The 13475-nt window shown below is 35.5% G+C and overlaps 1 protein-coding gene, 1 long non-coding RNA gene and 1 pseudogene across 2 annotated transcripts; 1 reads left to right on the top strand and 2 right to left on the bottom strand.

Moving 5' to 3' along the window:
- Positions 1–778: 778 nt before the first annotated feature.
- On the top strand, positions 779–2515 carry LOC140825818 (uncharacterized). The gene is made up of 2 exons (XR_012116747.1): positions 779–1110; positions 1493–2515. It is a non-coding gene; the product is annotated as an uncharacterized lncRNA (long non-coding RNA).
- LOC140825817 (uncharacterized) lies at positions 2329–5324 on the bottom strand. The gene is made up of 6 exons (XM_073187800.1): positions 4904–5324; positions 3976–4029; positions 3406–3486; positions 3214–3283; positions 2998–3086; positions 2329–2699 (listed from the first exon to the last, which is right to left on the bottom strand). Exons 1-6 carry the CDS (start codon positions 5078–5080, stop codon positions 2565–2567), a joined length of 606 nt encoding a protein of 201 aa, XP_073043901.1. The 5' UTR covers positions 5081–5324; the 3' UTR covers positions 2329–2564.
- Positions 5325–6135: 811 nt separating this feature from the next.
- The window catches only part of LOC140825810 (uncharacterized), a 32364-nt pseudogene continuing 25024 nt past the window's right edge, over positions 6136–13475 (bottom strand).

Here is a 13475-nt window from a genome sequence, read left to right as displayed (position 1 = left end):
AACTTTTAAATTCATTATTCTAAGCTAATAGATTTATTCACATTTAGATAGGAAATTGAAATAGACTAGACATATTATTTAATGTGTAATTAGTGAGGCATGATGATAAATGTAATTAATATTTATGTTCTAACTAAAATATAATAATGTTGAATAATAAAAAGGCATACTTGTAAATTCACAATTTTAAACTAATAGATTTATTCACACTTTTAAATAGAAAATAGATAGATTATGCTTATTTTTTTTATGATAATTATATTATTTATCGTACAATTAGTAAGAAGACGTGATGATAAGTGTAACTTACATTTATGTCATAACTAACATACAATAATGTTGAATAATAAAAAGTAAACTTGTAAATTTATAATTCTAAATTAATAAATTTATTCAAACATTTAGATAGGAAATATATTAAGTTATTGTTTTGATGATAAATATATTATTTACTGTGTAATTAGTGATGAAAAACGATATGTATAACTAATATTTATGTCATGATTCAAATACAACAATGTTGAATAATAAAAAGACAACCTTGTAAATTTACAATTCTAAACTAATTAATAGATTTATTCACACTATAGATTGAGAACATGAAGAAAAATACATGACATAATAAGATCATACGCCGAATACACCTTCGGACCAGAGACGGATTTATGCATGGGTGTACTGGGCTGTAGTCCAGCCCACTTTTTCTTAGCGACGGTTTTTCATAACCCGTCGCTACTATTTGCGACGGTTAAAACCGTCGCCGATCTGATCGGCGACGGTTTTAATAAAACAGTCGCTATTAGCGACTGTTTTTTGAAAAACCGTTGCTAATAGCGACGGTTGTTTCAAAAACCGTCATACATCCATATCTTAGTCCAATCAAGTCCCGTCCATTTACAAGGATGAGACCAAATTCATCCCATATTCTCTGATCCGCCCCACCTCAATTCTACAAAATTTCTCTCCCTAGTCCCAAGCCCTTTAGCGACAAAATAGAATTGCGGACTCCCGAAGAAATCGAATTGCTCATCGGCAAGGCAACAATCCAGGTAAGAATCGGCTATACATTTTTTATTTTGTTTTTTATAGCTTCTCTGTGCGTGATTTGTGGTTTCTTGATTGTTTGTTGTTGAGTTGTTGATTGATTATTACTTGTTTATTTGTTTAATAATTATTTTATTCTTGTTTAGGATTATAACTTGAACTTTTTCAAAATGGAACATTAATCTTGTTTTGACACTACCTGTGTTTACTGCCACTACTGAGCAGGCTTTTTCAGCAATGAAGCATGTGAAGACGGCACTTCGCAATTAAATGGATGATGACTTTCTTGCCGATTGTTTGACACTCTATATTGAACGAGATTTACCTAAACATATTGATGTAAACTCTATTATTGATGAATTTTATGTTTTAAAATCTCGTAGAGCACAACTTCGTTGAACGGTATAATATAAATTTTTTTTAATAATATATAACTTATCATATTGAGTTCAAGCCCCCCAACTTCTATTCCTGGATCCGTCCCTGCTTCGGACGGATAGATAACTGCTATTAACACAAAATCAAGAAGGTGATCGAACACTCCACTCTTCTGAAAAGATCTAACCAATTATTCTTGCTCTGAACACATTCACATGCATACATAATTTACGTAATAGCGAGTGAAAAGATTCGACTAAAAGTTGAATAGTCGACCTTCCAAACCGTTTCAAAATGAGGTCATTGTTGGTCATTTCATCTGTCATTGTTTTAAGCAATTAAGCCCATCTTTTGATTACAAGTATATTATTTACCATGTAACTAATAGATTTATTCACACGTTAGATTGAGAAAATGAATAAAGACAAGTCAAATTAGATCGTAACTCCGAACACACCCCGAGATGCATAAATAATCGTGATTGACACAAAATCAAGAAGGAATTTGAACACTTGACATGGATCTAACCAATTCCTCTGGCTCTGAACACATTCATGTGCATATATAATTTAAGTAACAGCGAGTAAAACGATTCGACTAAAAATTGAATAGTCGTCTTTCTTTTTTCCTCAATTATGTAACATCTTGTAGTTCTCTTTTTTTCGAGGTTAGTCTCTAATCAACAGCTGTGGTTTTTGCTTGATGTACAATCAATTATCAGTGGTCTTGGACAACCAAGCCATAAGAAATATACGCAAAATTTGTATCCTCGGACATTTTTGCCGGTGACACCACATGAAACTAAACAAATTATTCATATATTTAAAAGAAAACGATCCAAACTTGGGTCGCCAATTTCGTAAACAAGTATGTTTTCGAACAGAATGCAGGTATTGTGAGCGTGGATAGCGAATCATAAGTTACTTCTCATAGAAATATAAGTCTAGCAAAAGGTCCTTTACTACATACCTACTCAATACGCAATCTTCAGTATCCCGTCACAAGAATCTGAAATATCATAAAGTCTAGTTTCATGTTTGACTACAAAAGACTCGGATTTTCAGGTGCTGGAATAACACAACGTACATGACTTGGTTGATAACTAAAGCCAAAGCCTAATAAATAAAATGGAACATACAGCTCTATCGGCCTTTGAGTTCCTCCTCAAATTTAAGCAGTCTCTCCCGGAGAGGCTTCAAAAATGATTTCAAATCCTGGTTGATCCGCTGCTTCTCTTGGGGCTTAAAATCCTTGTCTTTGCTAAGATGTACTTCAATCTGTAAAATAAGACACGGATTGCACCAAATTGGGATCTTGTTTCAATTGGCTTAAGAGAAAAGAAGATGAGAAACTTTTATAGTACGATTACTGTTCCGCGTGGTTGTGGGATAAGTTCCCAGTGATTTATAAGACTATACGTAAGATTCCCCCAACATGGATCAACAATTTAACGAAAATGTTGCTTACTGATCTTATCACGTAGATTCTAGCTCGAGTAAATCCTGAACATGCCATTTAGTTCTATATTGTTCTGAGTTCCTTCTAACAAGGGCTTAAGCATTTATGTTTGATTACCTGCAGGTCGTCTAATTCACCAAAAGTGAACTCAGGAACGTCCAGGTGCCCTTTGACCTTCTCATTCTCACCTCCGATATGCCATTCCCCTAATTTCAATTTTTTTCATAATTGTAGATGTGAGAGCAGAAAGTATGTGTGAAAAGGAAAACCGAAGAAATAAGACTTCAGAATTTCAGATCAACTCCAAAATGAATGAAATTTTAAAAGAGTTACCTTTCACTTTTAGTGTCAACTCATAGGTGTAGCCAACACGTTTTTTATTTCGAACCGTAACCAAAAAGGCCTGTGTCACACATTTAGACATGATAAATAATCATGATGGCCATGTCAAAAGAATTGAGGAATCAAATAAATTGCTTCAAACAAATATCATCTCAGACATCTAATAATTTTGCAAGAACTAACATCACCAACACATTTTGTAACTTCTGTAATTTCTGCCCTGCCACTAGAGAACTCCAAGGACCCCATAGATACGAGCAACTCCTACAATCAAAAAATAAAAATATTAAAATGCAACAGAACGGGTATGGAAATGTTAGCAAACCCTACGTAGTTTTCAAATTAGAATGAAAATGAGTATCGAGGATAAGCCAAAATGGTCATGTGGTAGTGGCTTCAAGAACTTGCACTGTATTTCAAATAACAATTATAATTATAAGATCTTAAAAATCAATCTGTCTAGCATATATGTTTTTAAAAAATATTGTTTTTCCAAGATTATACAAACTGAGCTTTGATATGCATCACAGTATCTGATCTCATAATCGAGGGATATCACATTTTCAGTTCAACCTATCATCTTAAATCTTTGATAAACACGAAGACTGGTCCATCCCCCAATGTCAATTACAATTGGTAGCAAGTTTACACAGAAATTTTTTTAACAATTGATGGATATAAGAAAATTTACTTGTTTATGACAAAATCAATAGATATTTTAGAAAAGATTTATAAATGTGAACGTATCCAAACCTTAATCCTATCACTAGCCCATGCATTTAGATTTTTCTCCTCCCATGTTCCAGCCTACAAAAACAGAAATTAAAATTTAGAAGTATGAAACAAACAAAAATGCTCTTTTAAAAAACATAAACAAACAGCAAGGTGATGCTTATGAATTTAACGGAAAGCAAGAGACCAAAAACCTGAATATTCCTCTGGTTAACAACAGAGAATCTAGACCTAAGGCATCAGAAAATAGCAACTGCAACTTAAAACTGCACCAAAGGTTGCAAAAATTGATGTTGGAGAGGCAGTTATATGGGCCATCGCATATTTTGTATATCGAACACAAAACAGAAGGACAAACAGATCTTAATCGAATATCTTTGTTTATGCCGTGAACGATTCAGAAAACATATGGCCCAGAAATAACCAACACCACTGACCATTCAAAACAAGAAAACGGAAACTAGAAAAGTCTAAGCGGAAAAAATGGTCACGACACCAAAAATGATTCCAAATCTATCTATGCAGATTGAAAAGTAAATAAATGCAAAAACTCAAATTCACTGACAAAATTCAAAAGAGCTTCCCCGAGGTAATTCAAGTTCTTTATGGGCAAAAAACAGCTATCAAGGGACATTTCCATGTACTTATGCCAGTTCAGATCCGAAAGTATCAAAGATCGTCTTTCTAATTTGAATGTTCTCGTTGTAAACTATCAAGTATCTTTGTGCTTGGAAAATTTCTGAATAAAAACATATATCCTGACAAACATTTAAAGTGAAAAACTTTCTTGTTAGCACTACTTGGGGGGATAAAGTAAAGTGTAAATTCAAATCAGCAAAGGCTTTGTTTCATGTCACAAACATTTACGCCAATTGAAATTCTCAAATACAAGGCATCAGACAGAAAAACATGAAAAACAAGAGCTCGCGTTCAATTAGCGAAAGCATACCCTATTCCAAGCAGAGCCAAGATGGGTTTGGCTGGTTTGCGTGCACAAATCCGCCTGGTCAATCTTCTTGGGCGTGGGCAAAGGAGCAGCATCGCGGCCCGCCTCCCGCACCCAATACGTGTACGAAGCCGATTCCGCCGCCTTCTCAGCTGAAACCGCCGCCGCGCCTGCCTCCATCCTCACCGACTAAATATGGATCAAATGTTAACAGAAATGGATGGTAGATCAGGCAGTTGGTGGTGGTGGTTACAAGGCAATAATTCGAAATTTTGATCAAATATTAGCTTGAAATGGGACGATCTGAAGATAGGGAAGCATTAAACAACAATCCATGCTGCTAATTCCAAGATTTGTGGTGCAATTTTGACTCGCCGTGAATTGTCCTGACCAAAAATCGTGATGGAAGTTTCGAATGGGTCTGTTTTCGGCCCATAAAATGTAGCCCAAATAAAAAATTTCACAAATTTTGACACATGAGCAACGGATGACAACATTGACAAGACGAGAAGCTTTGTAAGTATATGTATATATACCAGTTACTCTACACATACAACGTATGTGCACAATTTTTTTTATCATTATTGATGGATTAAAGTGAAATTTGATAAATTATGGAAGAACTAAATTAATATTTGAATGGTTGAAATAAATAAAAATAAAAATAAACTGTGTTGAAATTTAAAAAAAGATAAAAAACAAAAAAAAAAGTGTAATATTATAAGGGTAAAATTGGAAAAAAAAAAGTTCGTGTCCTCTCTAGATAGTTATTATCATGTCATCACACTTAATAATATAGTATAGATATACACACATATACATATATAAGGTAAATTCATAAAAAAAATTTGTAAATTTATATATATCATTTATAACTAGCACATCCTAATAAATTTTTTGTTTATATTTATCTACATATTAGAATTTTTATTTTTGAAAATATATAAATTTAGAATGATTACAGTAGACAAAATAATTATTATCATTAGTAAATATGGATATTACTTATTATGAAAATAGGCAAAAAAAATTAGGGGCATTCCAAATAATTTAGGGGTATTAAAGAGTGCCAAATAATTTTTTGAATCAAAAGAGAGCCAAATAATTTATCTTTTAACAGTAAACAATAATATATTCATTATCTCTGTCTCTACGTACTAAATGAAGAAAAAAGATGAATAAAAGAATGTGTAAATATGCATCCTTTTCAAAAACATCAAATTCCATACACTCGCTAATTATTAAAAAGTTAAAGACACCGAACAACTAGTTTGCTATGTTAATTATAAATAATCGAAAACAAACTTTTTTCAATATTTGTAAGAAGTGGTGAAAATTTACCAGAACTGTAGTTCTCAGAAGGTGAGAGAGATGGAAAAAAGAAACCCCCACAGTTGCAATAAAATGCAAAATTCTCTGAAAAGCTCAACGCAAGAGAGATAAGTGAACCATGTCCTAAGCTACGGAAAAATTTGTACAAATCAAGTTGGTATCATTAGATTCGGGTTCGCATATTTTGACGATTTTCCTAGGCTAGCACTCTCCTCCTCTCAGGGTCTATGACGTGGGGGGATTTGGCTGAGAAAGTGGATGTAGAATACAAGAAAGGTCGAACGAAGACTCTTCTACCCTAGTTGGCGTCCACTGGAGATTCGCATACTTAGCATTACAGCATCCAGTAGTGTTAGTTGATCTTCGGCTTCTGTCTTCGGGGCTTTAATATGATCCAGAGTACAATTGCAACAACCAAGAAGGCGGGTATCGTGGTTATGTCAAACTCTACATCAACTTGTCTCTGCTTTGTACAGTGAATTGGATGGAGACTTGCAATTGTAGAATTCACATAATCAGCAAATCTGCAAAAGAAAACGAGAATAAGAAAGGAAACAGTCAACTGTAAGTTCAATCCAAAATCTCCGATTATAATTCCAGTGACACTAAAAATGTGTAATTTATTATGGATCTCACAGCATCAGATTCGTTGCAACAGATTATATTGTTATAGAGGATTCTAAGATGATGTCAGTAGTTTACGTTTCCGGGTTAAACAAGAGAAATTCTTCTAAATCCTTTCAAACAATAAAATAAACTTGTTAATTTTTTTTTAAGAAAAAATATTTTATTAACAATATAATAAACTTGTTAATTCCAGCACTTCAATGTCACGACAATATGGTAGATTTCAAGAAATACTTTAGATTGTCTTAGAAAGATTAAATTTAATGTATGGCCACTATTAATAACCCAAGCACTTCAAACTTTTGGGAGCCGCCTCAACTCCAAACAGAAATTGAAGACTCGGATGAAATAAATTACATAAAACAACTAATTTAAACAAGATATCATTGATCAAAGCAAGATGGTAATTCAAATTTGCTGACCCTTTAGACGCATCCTCTAGAGTGTGAAGCAGTCTTAAGGCATCGGCATAACGTAGTTCCCCGGTAACAGTTGAAATCTAAAAGAACACGGAAAGCAAAATTTATAAACAACTATCCCAAGCTAATTATGAAAAAAGATCAGGAAAATTTTTGATATTATGCAGTAAACAGCACTTACTCTTCTCCAGAGACTAACAACATACTTATACTTGTTCATCAACTCACGTTCATGGGAATAAAATAGTTTGAAAGTCTGTTCCGCTGGTTCTCATTTGGTCAAAGAAAGTATTTTCTCGATAAAACTTAATTTCAGAGGAATTTTCAATATAAAAGCCAACCTATATTCTTTAAACCTAATTCGATTTTAAACAGGCATTATTTTCCTTTGCAACATCAGAGAAATTCAATAAAATGGCTGATGTTGCAACCGAAACAAGCACCACATCTCGACAGGATAAGGTCTGCCTACAACCCACCATCAGTCGTTTAAATGGAATATGGATGCTTAATTAATTTTTTAATAAGAAATCACATCAGGTGCTACTAAAGATTTTAATACAGCAAAAAAGGATACATGTACGCTCCATGACAAGAAGATGAATGGCTGAGTTCACAAGTTGTACGGTTTCCTCGAGAGTTGTCAATATATAACTCCGAGCTATGGTATCAGACTGGAACTGGGATACATGCCAGCCTTGGGAGGTAACGGACAATGGGTTATAACCTACTGACCATATCCAATCCTGTTGCAAATTGAGATGTGTTAAAATAAATGTAATATGAATACAGTAGATAAAATTCCAACTCTATTCCCCAATATAGAGTTGACTTCATCGTGTCTAACTGATATTAACATGCAAACAAAAAAGTTCGAACAAAATTTTTACAAGAAGAGTGAGTATGGTGCACCATTATATTCAGACATATAAGTAGAAAAAGGAATCAATCTGATGCTTGGTCATTCTTATGTGAATGCAAGAGAATTTAGCTAAGCCAGACAAGATGTACAAAGGGGAACTAGGAGATAACTGAAATAGATGTTCTGGTAAATAATTTTGATGACACAACAATAATGTCAAAGGTATATGTACAAGAAAAAAAATTTCTCAAGTCCCTGAACAGATAATAAGAAGGCTAATAAGAAGGTACAGATAACAAACTACTATTGAAACATCAGTGCCAATTTTGAGCGACTTCCTAGTAATCACAACAGAGGAAATTATATCTTGGAAACGCAAATTGGTATAACTCAATATTTCGTGGTGTTCAAAGTTTCTCTATTTTCTATATAGCACAAGCAGCTTATTATAATTGTATCGGTAGCACAAATATTACTTCAATGGCAGTTCCATGGGCTTGACTGTAAACAAGATGAAGAGGAAGCAATCCAGCGAGGTGTTCTGAAACAGCAGCCACAGCTGCTTTTGTAGGTCTCCTGTATAATAGTAGATATTTTAACATTCCGTGCACCGATAAAATCTTCACTAAAAATTTCACGACATTTTAATAAGCAGCAATTTCCATGGCATCTTTTGGGTTGAAAATCTTTCAGGGTCAAAGAAATTTAATTGTTTATATTATTAAAATGCTGGATTCATCTTTGAGGGATGCAGAAACTATTAAATTATTAAAATGCAAAAATCCAGCAAAAGATTTTCTGAATTATTACTTTTTAGTTCACCTAGCCTTGAGAACAAAAAATGCTTAAACAATTATTAAAGCTAATATAAAGGAAAATGCATAAGAAACAACACTGCCCCTTCGGCCTTCCAATTCAGGAAAACTTAACATTAATGTAAAACCATATAGAGTACAAAATCAGTCCTGAAAAAGATAAAAAATAAATCCAACACTTTATCACTGATTAAGCAGCTAAAAAACTGGGTGCAATGATCAAACTTCTTCTGGGTTTAAGATAAAAAGGATATGATATACTTCTTCTGGGTTTAAGATAAAAAGGATATGATATGATAGAGATTCAAAAGAACTAAGGTCTAATCAAACTTCTTCTAGGTTTAAGATAAAAAGGATATGATAATGTAACGACCCATTACAGGCCCAGTGGACCGCCCATATGGCCCACTGCCCCGATCGACCCAAGGCTATCCCGATCTTGGGGTCCCTCTATGGGGCCTTTTCCCTCATGGGCTTTCCATAGGCGTCGTACGGGTTACTCATAGAACTCTTAAGCCCATGAACTTAAGTATGTGCCTCCCCAGGATCGAACCCAAGATCACATGGATATATAGATACTTGACACAATCCTGGTACCAATTGAGCTAGTATAACCCAAATGGCATTGAAACCCTTCTGCGTCCTGGGTAAACCAGTCACGAAATCCATAGTGATATGCTCCCACTTCCACTGAGGAATCGGCAAAGAAAGCAATGTCCCAGCAGGTCTCTGGTGCTCAATCTTTACCTGCTGACAAGTAAGGCACTGAGAAATGAACAAAGCAATATCTCTCTTCATACCTGGCCACCAGTAGAGTCGACGAAGATCCTGATACATCTTCGTACTGCCTGGATGAATCGAATAAGGTGCGGTATGAGCCTCTGTCAAGACGACGTATTCGATGTCTCAGTATGCCGAGGATTACATTGCAGAGATTGTTAGACTTCATGGGGTTCCTGTGTCGATCGTGTCTGATCGTGACCCTAGATTTACCTCAGAGTTCTGGAAGAGTTTGCACAGAGCTATGGGTTCTCGATTAGCTTTCAGTACAGCTTATCATCCTCAGAGCGACGGTCAGTCAGAGAGAGTCATTCAGATTCTGGAGGATATGCTCAGAGCTTGTACTATTGACTATTCTGGTAGCTGGGATTCCAAGTTGCCTCTTGTGGAGTTCACGTACAACAATAGCTACCAGGCGACGATTGGCATGGCACCGTATGAGGCACTTTATGGCAGGAAGTGCAGATCTCCTTTGTTTTGGGATGAGGTTGGAGAGAGGAAGATGTTGGGTCCCGAGTTGGTCCAACAGACTGCCGATGTTGTTGCAGTTATCAGAGAGAGGATGAAGACTGCTCAGTCCAGACAGAAGAGCTATGCAGACGTTCGTCGTAGACCTTTGCAGTTCGAGGTTGGCGATCATGTTTTTCTGAAGATAGCACCTCTCAAGGGTGTGATGCGATTTGGCAAGAAGGGCAAGTTGAGCCCTAGATTCATTGGTCCATTCGAGATATTGGACAGAGTGGGTGACCGAGCCTACAGATTAGCCCTACCGCCTGATCTTGACAGAGTCCATAATGTGTTTCACGTATCGATGCTCAGGAAGTATATTGCAGATCCTTCCCATGTTCTTCGCCATGAGCCATTGGACTTGACGCCGAGTCTGACTTACCATGAGATTCCGATTCAGATTCTGGATCGCACAGTTAGAGTTCTGAGGAACAAAGAGATCGGCATCGTTAAAGTCCTTTGGAGGAACCATTTGATTGAGGAGGCTACGTGGGAACCAGAGACTGAGATGAGAGAGAGGTATCCTGAGTTGTTCGTGCTGTGACGTCAATTTCGAGGACGAAATTCCTCTAAGGAGGGGAGATTGTAATAGCCGAGCCCGGTGTACGGTACGGTTTAAGCTTTATTGTGTTAATTGGGTTATGTGATTAGATGATTATAGTTGTGTTTTGGGCTATAGTATTATTGGTTATTATTTATTTGAGGTGTTAGTTGGTGTTGATTGTTCGTTTCAGCGTTTCGAATCGATTTTAGTTGTTTTGTTACTGTTCATTGCCGTGAGTAGAGTGCACCCGCGCTCTTAGATGAGTGCCCCCGCGGTGTACTATTCATGATTTTGGATTTGGAGGGCCGTGGCACCACCGCACCCGCGGCAGTGCAAGGACCGCACCCGCGGTGAGACCGCACCCGCGGTATTTGTAGCACCGCACCCGCGGTGTTCGTGCATGGGATTTATTTTGGTTGCCGTGAGCTTAGCGCACCCGCGGTGCTTGTGTGACCGCACCCGCGGTGTAAGTATGGGCGAGATATTTAGTACCTTTTTGATTGAGTTGACTTCATTCCATACCTTATCTTATCTTCTTTTCGAGATTTTCTCTCCTTTTGGCAAGGGTTTTCTCCATTTCTTTTGCTTCCTATCTTTGTTTCTTGGATCTAGTTCGATTTCCGACTTGAGATCAACGTTCTCCGTGGTATAAGGAAGCTTAGGTAAGTTTTTGGTGCGATTCTAATGAGGTTTCGAGTTAAGGGTTATTTTGGATTTGATGTTTTGATGGTTCTATGGATTATTTAGCATGGACTCTTGGATTTAGTCTTGATATTGGTGTTATTTATGGATTATTGTTGTAGGTGGTGTACCAAGAGTATAGTTGGAGGTGTTCTATTGGTTTGTAAGTGGAATTTCATCCTTTTTGCTCACATGATATTATATGTATTGTGTTTTAAAGGTTTCAAAGTGTTATTCCCTTCCATTGATCCATTGTTATGTATTGATTTCATTGATTATCTATTGGAGGCATTGATGTCTCACTATTGTTAAAAAGGGAATACAAGAGATATTATGAGATTGCGAAACGACGGCCTTAAATGCTATTGAGAATTCAAATGTTTTATTGGATTGATTAATCATAGCCATAGCATTGCATGCAATTAGATGATCATCGACCATAGGCTTTTATCCCCTCACAGTTATCGATTTATATCGATGGGATATTGGCAACCACAGTCACAGATACTATTGATATCAATCCAACCATAGAAAAGAGAAATACCATCGTTTTGCTATCTATTGCCATTGCTATTGCTACAGTTATTGCTACGTTATTCATGTTTCAGAGTCGATGGTATTTATGATTTAAAAGCCATGTTTTACAGAATATACTATGTATCATTGCTATGTAAGAGTTCCACTTGCTGAGATTTATTCTCATTTCAGTTATTTTCATGTGATGCAGATAAGAGCGACGGACCGGGACGTTGACTGTGGATGGGGGTCATATGCATACGAAGATTGGAAGGATGATTATTTTGTACCATTTTGTAACATGATCACACTAATGATATTTTGTATTTTGTTATGTCATTGGAATGATCATGTTGTTATTTTGTAAACACTTTTATAAAATGTATTTTGAAACTCCTTCCGTTTGAAAGAAAATTTTAAATTCCGCTGTATTTTAATTGTATCGGGTCAGGGTGTCACAGATAATGTGTTGCTTATGCTTGATAGAGATTCAAAAGACTAAGGTCATGCAACTAAGAGTGTGACTACTCATCTGATAAAATATAAATATGCCAAATCTTACACGTAAGAAATGAAAACATCGAGTAAAAGCCAGCAAACAGAAAATATGTCACTATTCTCAACATAATCCATCACCAATGTGCATTAATTTAACCTCATGTCCCAGAGAAGTGACCGCCCATTGCATTGTAAATGGCTTTCCCACGATGATGGCTCCGACTGAACAACAATAACCATATCAGAGAGTGCCTTTGCTCGATAATGCTTGTCAATTAACAGAGCATCACCATGAATGAACCAAAAAATAGGGATTTCCAGCGTAGACCTGCTATGTGCATGTGAACCTACATCAAAGAAAATGTGTATAAACTAACAGAACATTCTAATCTAAGCTTTGAAGGACACATGAAACTTGTTTTGCTGTTGCAAACATAGGACAGTTTGATATAACACAATTTAGTTACAAGTTAACATTTACACATTTATAAATGTGCAACTATCAACACAATCCTTGAACATATGTTCGTTACTTTACCTGGATGATAACTATATAAAATACTACAGAATTATAATGCAATAGTAGAAATCATTTTTGGCATGCATAAAAGCAATCCATGTTCAGTCTAGGGTGATGTGAGTCTATTCATTATATATGGTGGAAAAAAATTCAAGATTTTCCATGTTCAACAATTGAATATATTCGACCAAAGAAGTTCAATTTTCAAAAAAATTGAAGCAATACAAGAAGTTGAAGATTATGCTCGGAAGTTTAAATTATTTAATTTATTGGGCGTGTACAATTATGCATTTTAGTTTAATGTCTATTTTGTATGTTTTTGTCTCAAATTTGTTTATTTCTTCTAGTTTTATGATTTATTGAGTATGTATAGTTTATGGGTCAAGAATTACCATATTCAAAACTCATTTATCATCTTTAGGTATGTTGTTTTATATATAAATACATCTTTTAAGTGAGATTTGTAAGAAAAAA

The sequence above is a fragment of the Primulina eburnea genome, chromosome 3, assembly GCF_022965805.1.
Source record: "Primulina eburnea isolate SZY01 chromosome 3, ASM2296580v1, whole genome shotgun sequence".
Classification (NCBI taxonomy): Eukaryota; Viridiplantae; Streptophyta; class Magnoliopsida; order Lamiales; family Gesneriaceae; genus Primulina; species Primulina eburnea.
This window is presented reverse-complemented; position numbering and strand designations above follow the sequence as displayed.

Excerpts from the sequence above, each read along its gene's own strand:
- LOC140825817 (XM_073187800.1), bottom strand. The coding sequence starts at position 5,080 with ATGGAGGCAGGCGCGGCGGCGGTTTCAGCTGAGAAGGCGGCGGAATCG. Across the intron at positions 4,030-4,903 it reads TTGGCTCTGCTTGGAATAGG|GCTGGAACATGGGAGGAGAA; the intron begins GTATGCTTTCGC and ends CTGTTTTTGTAG. Across the intron at positions 3,487-3,975 it reads GGGCTAGTGATAGGATTAAG|GAGTTGCTCGTATCTATGGG; the intron begins GTTTGGATACGT and ends TTTTGATTGTAG.